The 22,188-nt window shown below is 44.5% G+C and overlaps 1 protein-coding gene across 2 annotated transcripts in view; it reads right to left on the reverse strand.

Annotated features, from left to right (window-relative positions):
- LOC306648341 (cytochrome P450 2B4-like) overlaps window positions 1-22,188 on the reverse strand; it is a 153,876-nt gene that overhangs the window by 129,734 nt on the left and 1,954 nt on the right. The window contains exons 2-9 of one of the 2 annotated variants that reach the window (XM_079118400.1): window positions 17,385-17,547; window positions 17,094-17,243; window positions 15,516-15,676; window positions 13,102-13,278; window positions 12,581-12,722; window positions 11,078-11,265; window positions 4,018-4,159; window positions 1,797-2,438 (exon numbers count right to left, since the gene is read on the reverse strand). In XM_079118400.1, the coding sequence (XP_078974526.1) occupies window positions 2,257-2,438; window positions 4,018-4,159; window positions 11,078-11,265; window positions 12,581-12,722; window positions 13,102-13,278; window positions 15,516-15,676; window positions 17,094-17,243; window positions 17,385-17,547 (1,305 nt within the window). In that variant the 3' untranslated portion in view covers window positions 1,797-2,256. Of the gene's footprint in view, window positions 1-1,796; window positions 2,439-4,017; window positions 4,160-11,077; window positions 11,266-12,580; window positions 12,723-13,101; window positions 13,279-15,515; window positions 15,677-17,093; window positions 17,244-17,384; window positions 17,548-22,188 lie in introns of those variants that run through there. The other variant, XM_079118401.1, reaches the window with a different exon arrangement.

Consider the following 22,188-nt stretch of genomic DNA (forward strand, 5'->3'; position numbering starts at 1 on the left):
ATGAAAGCATGGAATATGATGTGTTCTCCTTCAGTCCCCAGAACTTCCCTTTCCCTCCCCTTTTCCCTCCCTCAGTTTTCTTCCCTAGTCTCTACTGAACTTTCTGCTATTCACTTACACATGTTTTTAACTAGTGACTTTCAAACCCACATGATGGTGGGATTCACGAGGGTCTGTTCCCATATGTACATAGGAACGTTAGGTCAGACTCATTCCACTGTCTTTCCCTTTCCTATTCCTTCTCCCTTCCCTTCTTTCCCCTAGGCCTTCTCCACTAATCTTTCTTCTCTTCTTTTTTTGAATTAGCTTCCACATATCAGGGAAAACATTTGACCTTTGACATTTTGGAAGTGGCTTATTTTGATTAGAATGATAGTCTCCAGTTCCATCCACTTGCCACCAAATGCAATAAAGTCCTACTTGATTACTACTGAGTAGTACTCCACTGTCACCACGGATTTTAAAGTCACACTTGAGGACACCTCTCAAGACACACGAACACACACTCATCTACTGTCCATCAAGAGAACTTTCCTGGTCTGAAGCATGATGATTCAGGATAATTATCATCAAACAAAAGGACTAACTAAGCAGAAAATTCTTCTAACACTCACTGTTCTGAAAATCTTTTTGAAAGTCTTAAACCTATGCTAATCCATAATCCCCAAGGAAGCATTCCTGTGCTGAAAGGAGCTAAACTGGAAAACAGTACTGCATATATTAAGTAAAAGGGAAAACTGTGTCTTTATTTGATGAACACAACTAAGGGTGGTCACCCCTTTTCCAGTGGACAGTAGGCACATTCAAGGGGATACAAGATGACTCTCTTTTTGTCCCCCTGTGGAGGGAGCCTGTTTTCAGTAAAGATGAGCAAACATTTGGAATTGACATGTGGGCAGACACTGGGGTTACAGCTTTCACCACCAATCATTGGACATTTGCAAAATTGAGACCCCAAAGGCCACTTCAAACAAGATCTGATCATATATAGGATGGGAAATGTCTGGCAGACACCAGGCAGTAATAAATGTCTGTCTAATCTTTACTACACACAGGCTAACAAATCCAGCATTCCAGTCTTCATTTGCATGAATGGACTGTGTTTTACCTAGTTTAACCAAGTGTTACTTGAGCTACTTGTTAACGCAGGCAAAATGGTGGAGTTCCCTCCTAATACAGGAGGTCAGACTTGGCATGTTGGTTTGATTTCAGATGATTTCCAATAAGTATCCAGGAATCCAGGTGCCACTGTGGCTACTCAGGTCACATGATTTGAGGAGGCACTTCCCTGGAGAGAAACTGCAGGGAGAAGCAGCTGGGAACAGGAGTAGGGAGTACCACAGCAGGCATGACTCAGTCTGCAGTGTGGGGACCTCAAAGTGCTGTGTGAAGAAAACTCAGACACACGCAATTACAGCCAGACACTTCCTTTATGTGAGAGGGCCACCCAGGCAGGTCCATGGAGACAGCAACGAGGTAGGTGTTTGCAGGGCCTGGGCGAACGGGACTGAGGAGAGACTGTTCAATGGGTACAGGGGTATTGGGGGCAGTGACATGAACATCAGTAATGAGATGGTGGTACTTGCACACCTTTGGGAATTAACTAAATTCTACACTCCATAATGGCCAAGTTTGGGTTATGTTGAGTTATCTCAATATACATATGTGTGTGTATATATATGTTGAAGAAGGCACTGTGGGGAGAATCTGTGACCTCAGAGAGGACACTCCCACCCTCCCTCTCTTACTGTTCTGTAAAATGGGCATGGTCACCTCACCCACCACAGGGTGCTGCTGGGGGAGCAGTCAAGAGCAGTCTTAGGCAAAGCCCTTCAGCACAGATGATGGAGCACATGGAGTGCACAAATGGAACCATACTTATTCTGAGCAAGGGAGAATTTATTTGGCATGAGCTGTGCCTGGGAGGCAGAAGTTCAGAAAGACCTAGAGCCCAGTTTCCCGTTTGCCCCCAGTGTCTATATGCACACCTAGGAAGGGGCTTGATTATCTTCAAGCTTGCTTCTGACTTCTGCAATTCTATTAATAGAGGAAAGGAGAATGCCTGAGAGCCTTGGAAGAGCTACAGCGTGAGGGAAGGAAGTAAGACTACACAGGGGACTTTCCTCTGTTGATGCAAACAAGGACAGGGAGGCTGCTGGTTCTCAGGCAGGAAGATGTGGAGGCCATGGGGGGTCATTCTCTACAGAGGTAGAAACAATGACCCTGGAATCCTTTGGCCCTCTTCCCTCAGCCCATTCAGTGAGGAAGGAAGCGGATCTGGTATGTTGGGGGTACTCTGCCCACACCAATCTCCCTAGGAGTGAGATCGATGTCCTTGGGGGCCACGGGGCTGGCCACAGAGAAGTTCTGGAGGATGGTGGTGAAGAAGAGGAACAGTTCATTGCGAGCGATGCCTTCACCAAGACAAATGCGCTTCCCTGTGGGCACAGAGGGTCACCATGTGGGCACGGGGCCAGACTTCTCCCCTTCTTCCCTCTCCCCTTCTCTCTCTCTCCTCTATCACCTCAGGTTCACCCTCCATCTCTCACAGACTGTCTCCTCTTTGCCATGATCTCCCTGTCTCTATCTGTGTTTCTGTCCCTCTGTCTGTCTAGTCCCCATAACGTCTCGTTGCTTAGCTGTTTTGGTCCCTACTTCTCTATGTTTCTGCCTTTCTCTAAACTTAGGGAAGAATAATTGGGTGGGAGCTGACCTTTACCCACTATCCCAGGTGTTCCCAGCTCTCACTGAAGACAGAATGAGGACATTGAAGTCCGCATCCACAGACCTGGGGCGGGACCAGAGCCGGCACCACTAGAGTTAATGAGGAGGCTCATCATTGAGAACTTGTTCCTGGGACCTTCCTTCTCCCCAAAAGATGAGAAGCGGGGATGTTGGGGTTTTCTCAGGTGGAAACTTCAATTTAAATTTGGCCTAAACCCCACTGAGTATCCTGCACCCTAAATTAATATTAAACAAATGGCAACCTAATTGACAGCACATTCCAAGGAAAGGTAACCTAGGCTCAGCCAATCCCAGCTCTGCGCTTCAGCAATCCCAGCCCTACGCTTCAGCCAATCCCAGTCCTGCACTTCAGTCAATCCCAGCTCTGCGCTTCAGCCAATTGCACACTGCACTCTGCTCAGATCTGTCCAAAGGCAGCCACGAGGAACTGGACAGACCCTATTATTTCTGCTTGTAGGTTCCTTTCTGTCTGTAACACCATGTGCCTTGCTGCTCAGGTGGAACTCTCTCAAACTTCACTGCTTCAGGATATGAGGTCCAGCCAGCTGAGCTCCTGACCCTCAGCCACTTTCTAATCCACTCCCAGAGTTTCCTACACTTACTCTAATGGGCCACCTGGCTCTGCCCTGCTGTTGCTTCGACCTGAAACCTTCTTTCCTGGAGTTGATCAACACTCGCCCACCAGGCCTCTGCTTGGAACCCAGTTTCTCAGCTGAGCTGTTTCTCACCTACCCACCAATATTACTCAGTATTTCCTTCTTGGTGCTCCCAATGCCTGATTAATGATAATATTTGCCCCTGTTGGTGTGTCCTTTGTGCCAGGCAGTGCTTCGCTCAGGACAGGCATTAAATCTTTTAATTGGATTATTATTTGGGACACTTTGATGAATGTCTATCTCAGCTATAGGACGATAAGTTTCCTGGGGCAGAATCTGTGTCTTTATGTGATTTGTCGGATGCATTTTCTTTATTCCTCTGGACTCAGTGCTGCATTAACTTTTACTTGTTGCTTTTTTTTATTTTAAGGTTACTTTGCTCAGCTCTAGAGGTTTTCCAACACTTGTCCAAGATCCTGCTAATCAAGATGTGCCTTATGTCATAATTTCACTTCTCACATCCCCTCTCAGGGTTGAGAAGATGGAATAGGACAGTGCAGATAAAGCCACTGAAATAGGACAAGTGTTCACAAAACAACAACCTGTCATTTTTTGTCCCAAGAAGAGGACGGGACCTGCCTCTGGTGTCTGCCAAGAGATTGCAGGTCCAGCTTACCCATGGAGAAGGGAATAAAAGCTTCATTCTTCTTCAGTGCCCCATTGGCATCCAGAAAGTGGTCGGGGTTGAAGGCGTCTGGTTTTTCAAAGTAACGGGGGTCGTGGAGAGCAGAGCTTAGGATGGGGTATACTTCAGTGTTCTAAGGAAAGGTTAAAACATCAAAGGACATGTCATCAAGAACACAAGTAATAATAAGTGCTGGCCTGCATGTGGGGGGAAAGTATACTCATACAATGTGGTAGGACTGAAAATTACTGCAACCATTTGGAAAGCAATATGGAGATTCCTCAAAAGTCTGGGAATGGAATCACCATGTGACCCAGGTATCCCACTCTTTGGTCTTTGTCCAACAGAACTAAAATCAGCATATTATAGTGATGCAGGCACATCTGTGTTTATAGCAGAGCAGTTCACAATAGCCATGCAATGGAACCAACCCAGATGCCCATCAACAGATGAACAGATGAACAAAATGTGGTATATATACACAATGGAGTTTTACTGAGATATAAAGAAGAATGAAAGAGTGTAATTTGATAATAAATGAATGGAACTGCAGAACATCATACTAAGTGAAATAAGACAGACACAGAGTCAAGGGTTGAATGTTCTCTTATATGCAGAAGCTAGAGCAGAGTAAGGAAAATAAGGGGGGGCAGGTCCAATGAAAACTGAGAGCATCAGTGGAGTAGAGGAAGGAGATTGAAGGGGAGGGAAGAGGAACTGGAAAAAGGAGGAACAGGAGAATCTAATTGACAAAATTATGCTCTGCACATATGTGAATATACCACACTGAATTGCACCTTTATGTGTATTTATAAAGCACCATTTTAAAAAAAAATAATAAGTGGAAGGAAGACCAGAAGGGAATAGGAGTGGAAACTGTGGAAGGAGGAGAAGAGGGTAAGAGGAAGCAAAGGGTACTAGAATGGATCAGATCACACTCAGTGTATGAATGGTTATGTCTCCCTGAACCCCACTGTTATGTATAACTCTAATGCACTAATAAAAACACTTGTTTAAATGTTGCGGATCCAAGATGGTGGACTAGAGGATCCAAGATGGTGGACTAGAGGATCCAAGATGGCGGACTAGAGGGTGACTGCATTCCAGTCGCTCCAGAACCCAGGATTCAAGAAGGGGAGGCATTGAGAGACTCAGACTAAAACAGAGCCACGGGGTGAGTCTCCCCAACCAGGTGAAGTGCTGCCCGGGCGGCAGGCCCGGATTCGGGTGGTGTATTAGAGTAGAGCAGAGCAGCTAGAGTCTTCCCCAGGCAGCTCCGCGCACTCCGGCGGTGGGCCCCTCCACAGGGCCAGATTCTCCAGCATCTCAGAGCAGGCCCCCCGGTGAGAGCCTTTCTGCACAGAACCAAGCTTCAAGTCCCTGAACCAGGGCAGCGAGTTCCTGCCCGCAGGTTGCTTCAGGGACCAGGACAGGGCAGCCAGGGACTTCCCCAAGCAGCCTGCAGCCCGCCCACTCCGGCGGGAAGCGCCATTCCAGGCTAGCTTCTCAGAGCAGGCCCCCCAGTGAGAGCCTTTCCACACAGAAACAGCTCCAAGTCCTGGAACCAGTAGCGGACTAGGGGCAGCTTTCCTTGGAAGCACTACATTATCAAGTTACTCCAAGACTTCAGGCTACTGAAGGCAGGAAGGTGAGACACTGGAAATCTACAGGGACACTATAAGCCAATAGAAGAATTCTGCAATATCACAAAGTCCCTCTGACATCTGACCAATATCAGAAAACAAGGGAAGAAAATGTCCCAAACAAACCTAGATACTATACCAATAAAACCCAATGACAGCACAGCAGAAGAAATGTCAGAAAGGGAGTTCAGAATGTCCATAATTAAAACAATCAGGGAAGCAAACGAGGAGATGAAAGAGCAAATGCAGGCATTCAATGATCGCACCAATCAACAGTAAAAGGAGCAAATACGGGAAGTAAGAGATCATTTCAATAAAGAGTTAGAGATATTGAAGAAAAACCAAACAGAAATCCTTGAAATGAAGGAAACAATAAACCAAGTTAAAATCTCCATAGGAAGCATATCCAGTAGGATAGAACACCTGGAAGACAGAACCTCGGATATTGAAGACAAAATATTTAATCTTGAAAACAAAGTTGACCAAACAGAAAAGATGGTAAGAAATCATGAACAGAAAGAATTAGGGGATATCATGAAAAGGCCAAATTTAAGAATTATTGGGATTGAGGAAGGCTTACAGAAACAAACCAAAGGAATGAACAATCGATTCAATGAAATAGTATCAGAAAATTTCCCAAATCTGAAGAATGAAATGGAAAACCAAGTACAAGAGGCTTATAGGACTCCAAATATACAAAATTACAACAGACCCACACCAAGGCACATCATAATGAAAATACCTCACATACAAAATAAAGACAGAATTTTAAAGGCCATGAGAGAAAATAATCAGATTACATTCAGGGGGAAAACAATAATATCAGTAGATTTTTCAATCCAGACCCTAAAAGCTAGAAGGGCCTGGAACAACATTTACCAAGCCCTGAAAGAAAATGGATGCCAACCAAGAATCTTATACCCAGCAAAACTTACTTTCAGATTTGACGATGAAATAAGATCCTTCCATGATAAACAAAAGCTAAAGGAATTTACAAAAGGAAAGCCAGCATTACAGAACATTCTCAGAAAAATATTCCATGAGGAAGAGATGAAAAACAATGATGCAAATCAGCAATGGGAGGAACTAGCCTAAAGGAATAGCCAAATAAAGGGGAAACCAAATCATGTCAAAAAACAAAAATCAGTCAAATGAGTGGGAATACAAATCATATCACAATAATAACCGTGAATGTTAATGGCCTGAACTCATCAATCAAAAGACATAGACTGGCAGAATGGATTAAAAAGAAAAATCAAACAATTTGCTGCCTGCAAGAGACTCATCTCATAGAAAGAGATACCCGTAGACTAAAGGTGAAAGGATGGGAAAAAACATACCAGGCACATGGACACAGCAAGAAAGCTGGAGTATCCATTCTCATTTCAGACAATGTGGACTTCAAGCAAAAACTAGTCAGGAGGGATAAAGAAGGACATTACATACTGCTTAAGGGAAGCATAAATCAGCAAGACATAACAATCATAAATATCTATGCCCCGAACATTGTCCCATCCATGTACGTCAAACAAACCCTTCTCAATTCCAGAAATCAAATCGACCACAACACAATAATACTAGGCGATTTTAACACACCTCTCTCACCACTGGATAGATCGTCCAAACAAAAATTGAATAAAGAAACCATAGATCTCAATAACACAATCAACAATTTACACTTAACCAACTTATATAGAATATACCATCCAACAAAAAATGAATACACTTTCTTCTCAGCAGCACATGGATCCTTCTATAAAATAGACCATGTTTTATGCCACAAAGCTACTGTTAGCAAATACAAGAAGATAGAGATACTGCCTTGTACTCTATCAGACCATAATGGATAGAAATTAGAAATAAATGACAGAATAAAAAACACAAACTTCTCCAATACCTGGAGATTAAATAATACACTATTATGTGATGAATGGATAACAGAAGACATCAGGAGGGAAATAAAAATATTCTTAGAGGTAAACGAGAACAAAGACACATCATATCAAAATCTCTGGGACACTATGAAAGCAGTACTTAGAGGAAGATTTATTTCATGGGGCGCATTCAACAAAAGAACTAGAAATCAACAAATAAATGACTTAACACTACAGCTCAAAGCCCTAGAAAAAAAGAGCAGACTAACACCAAAAGTAGTAGAAGACAGGAAATAATTAAAATCAGAGCCGAAATCAACAAAATTGAAACAAAAGAAACACCCGGAAAAGTTAACAAAATAAATAGTTGGTTCTTTGAAAAAATAAACAAAATTGATAAACCCTTAGCCACACTAACAAAGAGAAAGAGGGAGAAAACTCAAATTACTAAAATTCGGAATGAACAAGGAAATATCACAACAGACACGAGTGAAATAGAAAACATAATTAGAAGCTATTTTGAAAATCTATACTCCAACAAAACAGAAAACCTCGAAGACATCAACAAGTTTCTAGAGACATATGAATTAACTAAACTGAACGAGGAGGACATACACAACTTAAATAAATCAATTTCAAGCAATGAAATAGAAGAGGTCAACAAAAGCCTACCAACAAAGAAAAGTCCGGCACCAGATGGGTTCTCAGCCGAGTTCTACAAAACCTTTAAAGAAGAGCTCATTCCAATACTCCTCAAAGTATTCCATGAAATGGAAGAGGAGGGAACCCTCCCAAACTCATTCAATGAAGCCAATATCACCCTGATACCTAAACCAGACAGAGACATATCGAGGAAAGAAAATTTTAGACCAATATCCTTAATGAACATCGATGCAAAAATTCTCAACAAAATTTTAGCAAATCGCATACAAAAATATATTAAACAGATAGTGCACCACAATCAAGTGGGTTTTATCCCAGGGATGCAAGGTTGGTTCAACATCCGGAAATCAATAAGTGTCATTCACCATATCAACAGAGTAAAAATTAAGAATCACATGATTATTTCAATAGATACAGAAAAAGCATTTGATAAAATACAGCATCCCTTCATGCTCAAAACACTAGAGAAAATTGGGGTAGTGGGAACATTCCTAACATTTAAAGGCCATCTATGCTAAGCCATGGCCATTATCATTCTAAATGGTGAAATACTGAAAGCATTCCCCCTAAAAACTGGAACAAGGCAGGGATGCTCTCTTTCACCACTTCTATTCAATATCGTTCTTGAGACTCTAGCCAGAGCAATTAGACAAACCAAAGAAATTAAAGGGATATGAATTGGAAAAGAGGAACTCAAACTATCCCTGTTCGCTGATGACATGATTATATATTTAGAGGAACCTGGAAATTCCACCAGAAAACTCTTAGAACTCATAAGTGAATTCAGTAAAGTAGCAGGTTACAAGATCAATGCTCATAAATCCAATGCATTCTTACACATAAGTGATGAATCTTCAGAAAGAGAAATTAGGAAAACTACCCCATTCACAATAGCATCGAAAAAAAAATAAAATACTTGGGAATCAATCTCACAAAAGAGGTGAAAGACCTCTACAATGAGAACTACAGAACACTAAAGAAAGAAATTAAAGAACACCTTAGGAGATGGAAAGATCTCCCATGTTCTTGGATAGGCAGAATTAATATTGTCAAAATGGCCATACTACCAAAAGTGCTATACAGATTCAATGCAATTCCAATTAAAATCCCAATGATCTATCTTACAGAAATTCAACAAGCAATTATGAAATTCATCTGGAAGAATAAGAAACCCAGAATAGCTAAAGCAATCCTCAGTAGAAAGAGCGAAACAAGGGGAATCGCAATACCAGATCTTCAACTCTATTACAAAGCAATAGTAACAAAAACGGCATGGTATTGGTACCAAAATAGACAGGTAGATCAATGGTACAGAATAGAGGACATGGACACAAACCCAAATAAATACAATTTTCTCATACTAGACAAAGGTGCCAAAAATATGCAATGGAGAAAAGATAGCCTCTTCAACAAATGGTGCTGGGAAAACTAGAAAACCATATGCAACAGAATGAAACTAAATCCCTATCTCTCACTGTGCACAAAACTCAACTCAAAATGGATCAAGGACCTCGGAATCCGACCAGAGACCCTGCATCTTATAGAAAAAAAAAAGTAGGTTCAAACCTTCAACTTGTTGGCTTAGGATCAGACTTCCTTAACAGGACTCCCATAGCACAAGAAATATAAACTAGAATCAACCACTGGGATAGATTCAAACTAAAAAGCTTTCTCTCAGCAAAGGAAACTATCAGTAATGTGAAGAGAGAGCCTACAGAGTGGGAGAATATCTTTGCCACTCACACTTCAGATAGAGCACTAATATCCAGAATCTATAAAGAACTCAAAAAATTCTACACGAAGAATACAAATAACCCAATCAACAAATGGGCTAAGGAAATGAACAGACACTTCACAGAAGAAGATGTGCAAGCAATCAACATATATATGAAAAAATGTTCAACATCTCTAGTAATAAGAGAAATGCAAATCAAAATTACCCTAAGATTTCATCTCACCCCAATTAGAATGACGATTATCAAGAACACAAGCAACAATAGGTGTTGGCGAGGATGTGGGGAGAAAGGTACACTCATACATTGCTGGTGGGACTGCAAATTAGTGCAGCCACTGTGGAAAGCAGTGTGGAGATTCCTTAGAAAACTTGGAATGGAACCACCATTTGACCCAGCTATCCCACTCCTTGGCCTATACCCAAAGGACTTAAAATCAGCATACTACAGAGATACAGCCACGTCAATGTTCATAGCTGCTCAATTCACCATAGCCAGATTGTGGAACCAACCTAGATGCCCTTCAGTTGATGAATGGGTAAAGAAAATGTGGCATATATATACAATGGAATATTACTCCGCCATGATGAATGATAAAATAATGGCATTTGCAGGCAATTGGATGAAATTGGAGGATATCATGCTAAGTGAGATAAGCCAATCTCAAAAAACTAAAGGACGAATGATCTCGCTGATATGCGGACTAGGACATATAAGGGGGGGTAGGAGGGGTTAGCATTAGGGTTAGGGTTAGGTTTAGGGTTAGGGATAAGGCGGGTGGTAAGAATGGAGAAAGGAAGGACTGTATTGAGGGAAAAGAGAGGTGGGAGGGGTGGGGGAAGGGAAAAAATAACAGAATGAATCAAACAACATTGCCCTATGTAAATTTATGATTTTCAATTAAAATTTTAAAAATAAGTAAATAAAAAAAGGTAAATATAAGAAGGAATAAATGTACTTTTACATTTAAAAAAATACTGCCATTTCCTGGGTCTCACATACAAACAATAAACAAATAGATAAAACAAACTAAAAGTTAGAACACAGAGACCCTATGGAAAAGCCCGCAAGAGGTTGAGATGGTGTGCTGAGAGGATGGAGGGCGCCCACACAGAGATGGGCAGCCTGTAGGACTGACCTTGGGGATGATGAACCCTTGGAAATAAGTGTCCTTGGTGACCACATGAGGCACACCAATGGGGAGGAGGTCAGCGAATCTCTGAATCTCGTGGATGACCGCCTCTGTGTATGGCATCCTGGAGTGGTCATCTAGGGCTGGTGGGCGGTGTGAGCCAATCACCTGCTCAATCTCCTTTTGGACCCTTTCTGCACCAAAAAGGGGAACTGTGAGCCTCGTTTCACATAGATTTCCCCAGAGACACTGTTTTCAGGGGTCAGTGAGCTGGGAAAATCCTATGGGAAAAGCTGAGACCATTGATATACTTTAGAGCAGACAGCTGGGGTGATGGGAGGAGAGAGAGCAACAGCATCAGATTTCCAACCCTTTCACATTCAAGTAATTTAATGAATTGTCTCCGACCTGTACAGAAACCCTCAGGAATGTGGCACACGTGCACACATACACACACCCATGCACATACACACCCATATTCTCCACAACCTTACAAAGAATTTTTGATTAAGAAATCCAAAATAAGCACCTGGCAAAACTGCACCCTCAGGGATGAATAGAAAATGATCCAGTATGTGTGTGTGTGTGTGTGTGTGTGTGTGTGTGTGTGTGTGTGTTCATTACAAGTGAACACTGAGCCAAGTCCTCATAAATATCACAGTGGACTAGGTCAGTGGATTAATACAAGAGGAACTGGGTAAAGAAATGAATGCATGATCAAATAACAGATCTATTCCTGAATGGAAAGATTGATGATTAATGAAATAAACAAACCAATGAATGGATGTGTATGTTCAGCATATCAATCAATAGATGGATCAAATAAACTATCAAGTAATAAATGATTTCTTGACAAAGCAATGAATCAATAATCACATGGAAGTTAGATTTATGGGCACTGTGTGAACGGACCAAATAGTGAATAAGTAAAACAAAGACATGAATGTACGGGTGAGTAGAAGGAAAAATGAGGGATGAATAAATGAAATTGTCATTAGTGGATAAAGGAGGGATTGGATGGAGAATGGATGTGGAATGAATTAGAAGATGGTTGAAAGAAGGATTGAGGAAAAAAACCCAGTTCAAAAAATAATGGGTGGGGACCTGCAAGACTGAATGAATAATGAATGAGCCAGGTCACCAGTGACCGATAGATCATTCAACTCTCCTTGTGCATAGCATCAACTCATGAATGAATTCATCCAAATAAATGAAGGAAATTCTATGTGGATGAATTGCACATGAAGCGCTCAGCGAAAGTACAAGTGGATTAAGCAATAAAAGATGGACAGATGGACGGTGGATGGGAGAAAGCACTGGAAGAACAGGTTGTCAGACTTGTCATTCACCCATCACCAATGGGACTGGCTTAGTGGGAGACCATCCAGAGCCTGCAGAGCTCATGATAAGGATGTCAGGTTGCCTCTCATCCATGAAGGACCCCAGCCCCCACTCTGCAGCCCTAGAGGGGATCCCAGGACCCTCCCCACACGCCCATCCCTGGCCCACCTGCAACATGGGGGTACTTGAGCATGAGCAGGAAGCCGTAGCGCAGAGTGGTGCTGGTGGTCTCAGTGCCAGCGAAGAAGAGGGACAGCAAGGTCATGGTGAGGTTCTTGTGGTGGAACTCGCTGCGCACGTTGGACTTTTCCTGGATGAGGAGGGTGAATAGGGAGGGGCAGGTCAGGGCCAGAGCCCACTGAGGACTCGCCTAGCCTGCCAGGCCTCCCTCTGTCTCTGGGTCTCGCCCCTGGGGCCCCTCCTTCTCAGCATGGACACCCCGTGTCTCTGTCTCCCTCAGCCTCCTCACTCTGCCTGGCCTGGTGTCTCTCTCCATCTCCTTGGTTTGTGTCTCGGATTTCATCCCCCAGCCTCCTCTGCCTCTCAGGGTCTCTTCCCCTCTTTCTTGTTGTCCCTTGCCCTGTATTTCTCCATCTACCTGCGCCCTGTCCCCTCTCCCTCTCATTTCGGTTCCTCCTTCCCTTCCCTTCATCTTCCTTTCGCTCCCCCCTCCCCTCCCCAGGCCTCACTTTGTCCATGCGGAGCAGGTAGGAGTCGATGAAGTCTCTGGGGTTGCTGGGGTCCAGGGTTGCGCGGTGCTTCTCCACACTGTGGCCGATGAAGGTGATGACTTCCTGCAGGTTTTTGTAGACTTGCCTGTGTGTGCCAGGAAAGTGCTTCAGGACGTCAGAGAAGAATTCAAACACCTGCAAGAAGGAAGGGGTGGTGAGGGCGCCCAGGGTTAGGGTTAGCAGGTAACAGGGACACAGACTCATCCAGGGCCCCAACACCTCAGTGGGGAATCTCTGTCTTCCTCTCTCTCTCTTCTGTATCTCCATCTCTCTCTCTGTGTCTCTCTCTCCCTCCTCCACCCCTCATCAGAATCAATTTCTCTTCTGTGTCCCTCTCTCTTCTCTCTTTTCCTTTATTCTTTCTCCTAAGTTCTCATTTGCTTTATATATATGTATGTTTGGTTGTGGTATTTGCACGCAGACCTAGCAGGATTTGGTAGATTTCAGCCCTAGGGCTTCCCAGATCTTCCCCTTCTCCATCCTCTCACCTACTTCCTTCTGCTGTGTTGGTCTTTCTTTCTTTCTTTTTTTCTGCTGGGGATTGAACCCAGGGACACTTAACCACAGATCCCCACCCCTAACCCTTTGTTTTATTTTATTTAGAGACAGGATCTCATTGACTTGTAAGTGACTCACTAAGTTGCTGAGGCTGGTTTTGAACTTGCAATCCTCCTGCCTCAGTCTCTGGAGCCACTGAGATTAGAGGTGTGCGTCTTCCTTCTGTATTTGACAGACACCCCCATTTTTAATATCCATTCTCCCCTCAACCTTTGGCTTCTACATTCAAGAAAGAAAAAGCATTCAACCCTTAACTTTCTGAATCTGTCTTATTTCGCTTCACATGATGTTCTCCAATTCCATCCATTTACTTGCAAATGACATAATTACATTCTACTTTATGGCTGAGTCAAACTCCACAGTGTACAGATACCACATTTGTTTTATCTTAGTCTGTTGATTGGCACCTAGGTTAGTTCCATAGCATAACTACTGTGCATTGCACTTCTACAAACATTAGAATCCATGTTTCACTATAGTATGCTGATTTTAGAGCTTTTGGATAAATGCCAGGGACTGAGAAATCTTGGTCATGTGGTCGTTCTACTCCTAATTTTTTGAGGAATCTCCATTCTACTTTCCAAAGTGTTTCTTCTAATTTGCCTTGCCACTAAAAATACATCAGTGGACCTTTTCCCCACATCCTCACCAGCAATTTCTGTTATTTGTATTCTTGATGATTGTCATTCTGCCTAGAGAGAGAGGAAATCTCAGTGCAGTTTTCATTTGCATTTCTCTGATTGCTAAGGATGTTGAACATTTTTCATGTGTTTGTTGGCCATTTTTATTTTTTCTCTTGAGAAATGAATATTTAGATCTTTTGCCCATTTGCCCATTGAGTTATTTTTAGGGTGCTGCTTTTTGAGGTCTTTAGATATTCTAGATATTAATCTCCTGTCAGAGGAGTAGCTGGCAAGGATTTGAACTCATTCTGCAGGCTCTCTCTCTCTCAAGCTCTTAATAGTTTTCTTTGCTGTGCAGAAATGTTTTCATATGGTGGATCCCACTTGTTCGCTTTTTATATCTTGAGCTTTAGAACTCTTGTTAAGGAAGGCGATGCCTGAGCCAGTGTGTTGGATTTCTGCTCCTACATTTTCTTCTAGTTCTTGCAAAGTTTCTGCTCTAATTCCTATAGGTCTTTGATCCACGTTGAGTTGATTTTTGTCTTGGGTGAGAGATAGGGATCTACTTTCAATGTTCTGCAAATAGACACCCAGTCTTCTCAGCACCATTTGTTAGATGTCTCCAACCTATATGTTTGTCACCTTTGTGAAGTGTCAGGTGACTCAGTCTGTGTGGAGTTGTCTCCTGCCTTTCATTCCTTTCCACAGGTCTTGGTGAGAGTTCTAACGCCAACACCATGCTGTTTCTAACTGTCACTCTGCAGTGTGATTTGACACCAGGTATCCTGAAGCCTCCACTGCTGCTCTTCTAACTCATTATTGCTTTGGATATTCTGGGTCTTTAATCTTCCAAATGAATTTGAGAATTGTTTTCCCTAGTTGAGTAAAAATACCACCTGGCATGTCGGTGGGCATTGCACTGGCTCTGTAGAGAGCAATGACCATTTGGACCCTATCAATTCTGCCTATCCTGGAACAGACAAGCCCTCCTTTTCTGAGACTTTCTGACCCCGTCTTTCAGCCTCCCCTTCTCTCCCATTTCTCTCTCTCCATCTCCCTTTTCCCTCCCCCACCTCTTCCTCCAGGTCTCAACATCCCTCTCTCCATGTGCTCCTATTGCATTTCTGTGCCCACAGATTAAACCACCCTTTCCCACCTCCCCGCTCATCCTCCTCACCTCCTGCCACTCACCTGGCTGGAGAAGGAGCTGATCAGTGCAAATGACTGATAGATCATGTCCAGCAACCGCAAGAACTCTCGATCTTTGTAGTCAAAGCGTTCTCCAAAGACGATGGAGCAGATGATGTTGGCGGTGATGGACTGGAAGAGGAAGGTGGGGTCCTGGAGGGCTCCTAGGAGGACAAGGCAGCAGGTCCCAGGTCAGAGACTCCAGAGCCTGGGGACACTCTATGTGGTGCCCCATCTTCTACTGCTCTGAAGTAGAACATTCCTAACAGCTCACACTGGCACAGACTCTGTGTCAGGTCTTATGCTTTCATTCAGTTTGCACAAAATATTGTAAGGGAGATGCTCTTCTATGACTACCTCCACTTTACAGGTGGACAGAAGGATGAGTAATGGAAGCTTGCACAGCTTCTCATTACCAAGGGCAGGAGTCACACCCAAGTACACAGAGACAGAGCCAGCGCTGCAGGATCCTACCCTGACTGTCCTCTCAGCCCATCTCTGACTGTGTGAGCTCAGAGAGTAAAGGCCTCCAGGCAGGGTGCAGGGCCTTGTTCACTCCATGCCTTGTGCAGATTTAAAGCCCCATGGCTGCATCCCTCCCTCTCACACCCACGTCCTCTCTTCTCTCCAGCCCAGGGGCTCTCTGGTCCTGCATGAATCATTCTTCACTTCCCATATCTCATCAAGCCTCACACTGATGCCTGTGTTGGCAGGCACAGTCCTGGTTTCCAAGGCGCAGAGGGAGGGGTCGGGAGCCCAGGACCTCAGGTGAGTGTGACCCTCTCTCTGGGTCTCAGCTGTTTTCTCTCATTCCTCTGTGAACCTTTCTCTGAGGCTTGTCTGTCTATCCCTCAATTGTCTGTCTCAGATTCTCTTCCTCTGTCTCTTTTGATCTCTCTCATTCTCTTCTTCTCTCTCATTTTTCTCTTTCTTTTCTTCCCTCCATCCCTCTCCTTTCCTGTCTCTCTGTCACTCTGTCCTCTGTCCTCATCAATCTCTGTCCCTTTCACTCCCTCCAGCTTCTACATGGATGTCTCAGAGTCTCCCGAGAAGTGTTGATAAGAGATGATGAAGACCTGGTCCAGATGAGATGGACAGCTGACAGTGGACCTGCCAACTATGCCCCCTGCTATGAAGAATCTAGAATCCCGGCAGTGCCCTTGGGCTTCCCTGAGCAGAGCACAGCTCCTGACTCCTTGCTCACCAGCACTTCACCCAAGGGAAGGGAAACACACTTCATAACTTGGAAATGTCTGTACTTGCTCTTTGCTTTCTTTTATGTAGGTCCTATTTTTGACGTGGACATATATGAGCAATCCAAAAATTGATTTTTCTGCATGCAAGGTAAGAGCCTACTAATCATTCGTCTGTCTTGGACACTAAAAGCCTCACTTCTCTTCCCCTATCTCTCCTGGTTTCCCACATCCCTTCTCTATTCATCTCTATTCCCATCTCTCTCTGATTCTCCATCCCTGTCTCTGTCCTTTTCTGCCCATGCATACCTCTCTGTGTTTCCATTGCTGTGCACCCCACATCCCTCTCTGTTTCATGTCTTCTTTCCTGTGCATCCCTGGTTCTCACCCTTGGATTTCCGCAGCTCCTCCACCAGACACTGAGCCTCCTCCTGAATCCGTTCCTCAATGCTTCGCTTTCCCATCCCAAAGTCCCTCATGGTGGCCAGAGAGAATCTCCGAAGGGTTTTCCAGCGTTCTCCATTGGAAAAGACCACACCTGGATGTAAGTGAAGCAGGGTTTGCAGAGGAAGTTGAAGGAGACTGGGTCAGGCCCCACCCCTTGTCCTCCCTTCTCAGACCCCCCTTTCCCACGTTCCATCTTCCACCCTCCCCATCCCAGGGTCTTCGAGGTCCTCACCATATCCCTGGAAAACTGGATCAGTGACAGATATTTTTCCCCGGCCAGAGAAATCCTCAGCCTGGTCCACCAGGGCCTCCCGTATGGCCTCTGTCCCACACAGCACGACCACAGGCCTTGGGCCCAGGTACACCGTGAACACATCCCCGTATTTCTCTCGAAGCTGCCAAGCACATCCACACCAGGGTTGATATTAGTCACCAGACACCTCAGTTGTTACACCATGAGATGCTTAGATGCAGATTGGTACGTAGGTGTCTCCCACAAGACCCTCCTCCCTCAGCTGCCATCGCCCTTCCTAGGACCCAGTCACTCAAGGGTCAGTACACAGTCTAGCCATGTCTGCTCTGATTGGTTCAGTTCCTAAGCATACAGGTGATTAAATATCTCTAGTATCATCCTGCCTGTACCCTTGGATTTGGTGAGATTGGGCCTCTCAATCAAAAAATTCCTCCTGTGACCCAACTTCAATCTGCTTTCTGCCTCCTGACCATGTCCTGAGTTCACAACTCTGACCCGCCCACTTGGTGGATGTGAAGGGACAGTGACGGTCCTATAGCTGTGCTCACAAAATGGTAAAAGCCATACTATCAGCCATTGGGAAACTTCTGGGCAGTAGAGTCACCTCTTGGCAGCTCCAGGGATCTGGTCCCAAGATGCCCGTGGAAACCCAAAAACCCTCGAATGCTAATCTGAAGGACTTAAGATGGTGTAGTGTTTGCATATAATGAATGTGCATCCTTGTGTGAACTTTAACTTATCTCTAGATTACTGATAAACCTGATTGAATGTAATCTATATAAATAGTACTGTATTATTTAGAGAATGCTGTCAAGAAAGAAAGTTATTATATGATCAATATTTTTTTCTACACAATTTTCAATCTGCAACTGGTTGAATTTGTAGATGTAGAACCATCAACCTTGGAGGTCAACTGTCCTTTTTGAAGCCAAATGTGCACATTCTCAGCATCTTCTCCCCCAAATACCTGCCCCAAAACATGTGTACATGTCTTCACCAGAAAGTCAATCTGAACATTCACAGGAGCCTTCTCATTGTAAATACACAGTAAGAGATGCCAGCAATGGAATATTATGCAGTCCAGAGAATGAACAAATTAAAGGTACAACCAGTGACTTCTATGAAAACCACAGAAAGGATGCTCAGTGGCAGCCATTAGACACAAAAGCACACTTGGTTTACATTCACTTCTATTTACATGGAGTTCAAACACACAAAACCAGGCCCTCAGAGTCTCCAGATAGTGGGGGGAGATTCACAAGAAGGGGACCAGAGTGGTGTCCTGCGGGACGGCCTGTTGGTATTTGATCTGCATGTCAGTGACATGAGTGTATTCAGGTGATTAAAACTCATTGAACTGTGCCCATCCTGGGTCTGCAGGAGTTGGTATTGGGGATGGGACCCAGGATCTTACACATGCCAGTAAGCACTCTACCATTGAGCTACATTCACAGGCCCTTTTAATTTTTTAGTTTGAGACAGAGTCTCACTGCATTGCCAAAGCGGGCCTAGAAATTTCAATCCTCCTGCCTCAGCCTCCTGAAGTGTTGGGATTACAGGTGTGCGCCTCTGCACCCAGCAGGCTGTGCACATGTTGCGATGATGTTCAACTGCAATAAAAACTTGAGTCATAAATCATAGAAATGTCTGAGGTTACTTCAACCTGTCTTGCGCTGGTCTCTGCAAAGTCTCACTGGCTTCTCTGCTTCCATTCATACGCCCCTTTACCTGGCTTCACCGTTCTCCAAGTCAGAACAATCCTATTTAAGTGTGAATTACTTGATATCCCTGACCCTACAAGCCCGCCAATGTCCCCATGTCGCTTAGAATGACACCACCGTCTCCATCCTGGACCACACAGCCACAAACCACGTGGTCCCTCACTTCTCTGGCTTCTTCCTGTCGCCCCCTTATGCCTTGGCCGCTCTGATCAACCTCTCTGCTGTTCCCTGAGCTCCTTCCTATTCAGGCTCTTTCAACAACACCTGCTGCACCTGCTACCACACATCTGCTCCCTTCCGGGTCTGTCCAAAACAGAGCAGGACCACGTCTTTCCCTGACCTCGTGATCTGAAACTTCTCCCACACCTTCTAGAGTGTCACCTGCTTTATTTCCATCATAGCTCGTCTACCTGACATTGCTTGTCTGTTTTTTGTTTGTCTTTTTCTTTTTTATTGAATCTCAGAATGACTGAGACTGGATAATTGATAAAGAACAAAGAGAACAGAGAAGTACTTTTTTCTCTTCTTTTCTTTCTTTCTTTCTTCGGTTTCCATTTTTGTCCTAGGGATTGAATCCAGGAGCACTTAATATGGAGTCGTATCCCCAGCAAGTTTTAGATTTTATTTTGAGACTGGGCTCAGCAAGTTGCTGAGGTTGGCTTTGAACTTGTGATCCTCCTGCTCAGCCTCCCGAGGTTCCTGGGATTACAGGCATGCACCACCATGACTGGTGAGATGTACTTCTTATAGTTCATGAGTCTGGGAAGTCTATCCTGGGGGTCTGTATCCAGCAGGGACTAATTGTTGCTCATTCCTTGTGATACGTGCAAAACAATTAGAATGAAGTGATATGCACGCGCAGCCTCTGCACTCAGAGAGGGGGGCAGGCCTGGGTCTGTGTCCCCCAGGAATGCCTCAGAACATGAAGCCAGGACCACCAACCCAAAATCCTGAAAGGACCTCATACGAATTCCCCAGGGCTCTTCCTGCAAGAAAACTGAAGGCTTTGCTACAATGAAGAATGGGGACCAGACATGTCAAACCCAAAGGTCCTCAAGAGATGTGGAGGAGCAGATGAAAGAATAGAGGGAACAGATCAGACTCAAGAAAAGCAAAGAAAGAGGGGGGACATAAAACCAAGACAACCAAGTGTCCAAGTTAAAATAGCAAGCGTCATCATCACAAGACGACAGAAGAGTCCACTTTACTACTCACTGTTCTGTGTCAAAAACCGTTTTTGTTTTGGTTCCTAGATGTCAGGGGTGGTGGCACGTTCCTTTAATCCCAGCAACTGCGGAGGATGAAGCAAGAGGGTTGCAAATTCAAAGCCAACCTCAGCAACAGAGCACGGCTCTAAGCAACAGAGTACAACCTTGACTCGAAATAAATAAATAAATACATAAAATATGAATAAACACATGAATTTTTTAAAGGGCTGAGGTGTGGCTCAGTGGTAGAGCATTCCTAGGGGTAATCCTCTATAGCAAATAAAGGTGGTCATTTGTTGATACTGAAATAATCCCACAAAAGAACAGAAATTATTATCTTTTAGATGTGAAATTTCCCACAATATCTCCTGGTAATGCAGAAATATTCAGAGGTGAAATGATTCAGTTATGAAAGCTGTAACCTATTCACTGATCCTGGCTTGAATGGACTCACTGGCTGGTAACTGTAGGTAGGTGGGCTGTGGTTAGAGCAGTTGGGTCACTAGCAGCATGTCCTGGAAGGGTGCATTAGACCTGCAGTCCCTTCCCCCTGCCCTCTTCCCTCTCCTCTACTTTCTAACCCCACCACGTCCTGGGCAGGTTTGCTCCTCCAGACCCTTCCACCATGATTGGCTGCCCCACCTTGGGTCCAGAGCAATGGAGTCACCCATTTGTGGACTGAGACCTCTGGAACTGTGAGCCACAAATAAACTTTTCCTCCTCTAAGTTGTTCTCATCAGATGTTTTCATCACCACCCCACAAAATCTAACTGGGCAAATTCACACATAACCTTGCTGATCATAGTAGAAATATTGAAGCATCACTATGAAATCGAAACCAAAAGAAAGTGGATAGTAAAAGGAAAATGGCAACACTTGTTGGAGACTATAGTGCATCTTTGTGCCTCTCCCTCTGACCAGCTGAATATTATCGTCCTTAGCATGCTGATCTTGGTAACACTCCCATGAGGACAAAAGCCCACACAACCACCTTCCACACACCAGTTGCCTTGGGGACCAGCCATGGGCTTCCCCAGTCACAAACAGAAGCATTGGAAGACTATTCTAAGGGGCGTGTCAACAAGCCCCAGTCCTCTCAGCAGGGTGGTGAGCCAGGCAGTCTGGAATTGCACCACTGCAAGCTCATAGGCTATGGACGACTGTGTTCCAATCGGGCCGCAGACACACACGCAGTGTGCCTAGGCCACCTGTGCTGCTTGTTTCTCGGGATCACCAGGAGCTCACCAGCATTTGGCATTCAGAGCTTTCCATCTGGGGCAGTTCTCTCTGGCTTCTTACCTATTTCCTGTGCCAGGGATCATGAGGTCGATCACAGTAGAGCAGAGTTAAGAGGAGGCAGGACCTGGAGAGGTGCAGCCTTGGGGGAGGAAATTAGGTCATGGTGGCACCCTCAGAGAAGGAGCTAGCTCCTGAGATATCAGTGAGGCCACTCTTGCGGATTGGCCTCTTCTGCATGTGGCTACTTCCATTTCTTCATTTCTACCATGTGGTCAGATAGCTCAGGCTTCCCTCACCAGAAGCTGAACAGAACTTACCTGATCCTGGACTGTCACCTTTCAAAACTGTGAGCTACTCTATACGGTACCCAGCCTCAGGTACGTTGCTCTAGCAAGAGGAAACAGACTAAGACACCAAGGGACCATCTTGCCCGGCCAGCTGGACCACTCTTTCTCTTACTGCTGCTCCTAGCTTCAGACCAGCCAATTGCTCCCTGGGCTGCCATCATTCCACACCTGAGTCCTCTCTACTTCACGTCACGCCCTCATTCACTGGGCCTATACCTTCTCCCCTTCCCCCCAACACCCTCAGAAAGGGTGTTTCCTCCCCACTGAT

Source organism: Sciurus vulgaris (genome assembly GCF_902686455.1).
Source record: "Sciurus vulgaris genome assembly, chromosome: 17".
NCBI lineage: Eukaryota > Metazoa > Chordata > Mammalia > Rodentia > Sciuridae > Sciurus > Sciurus vulgaris.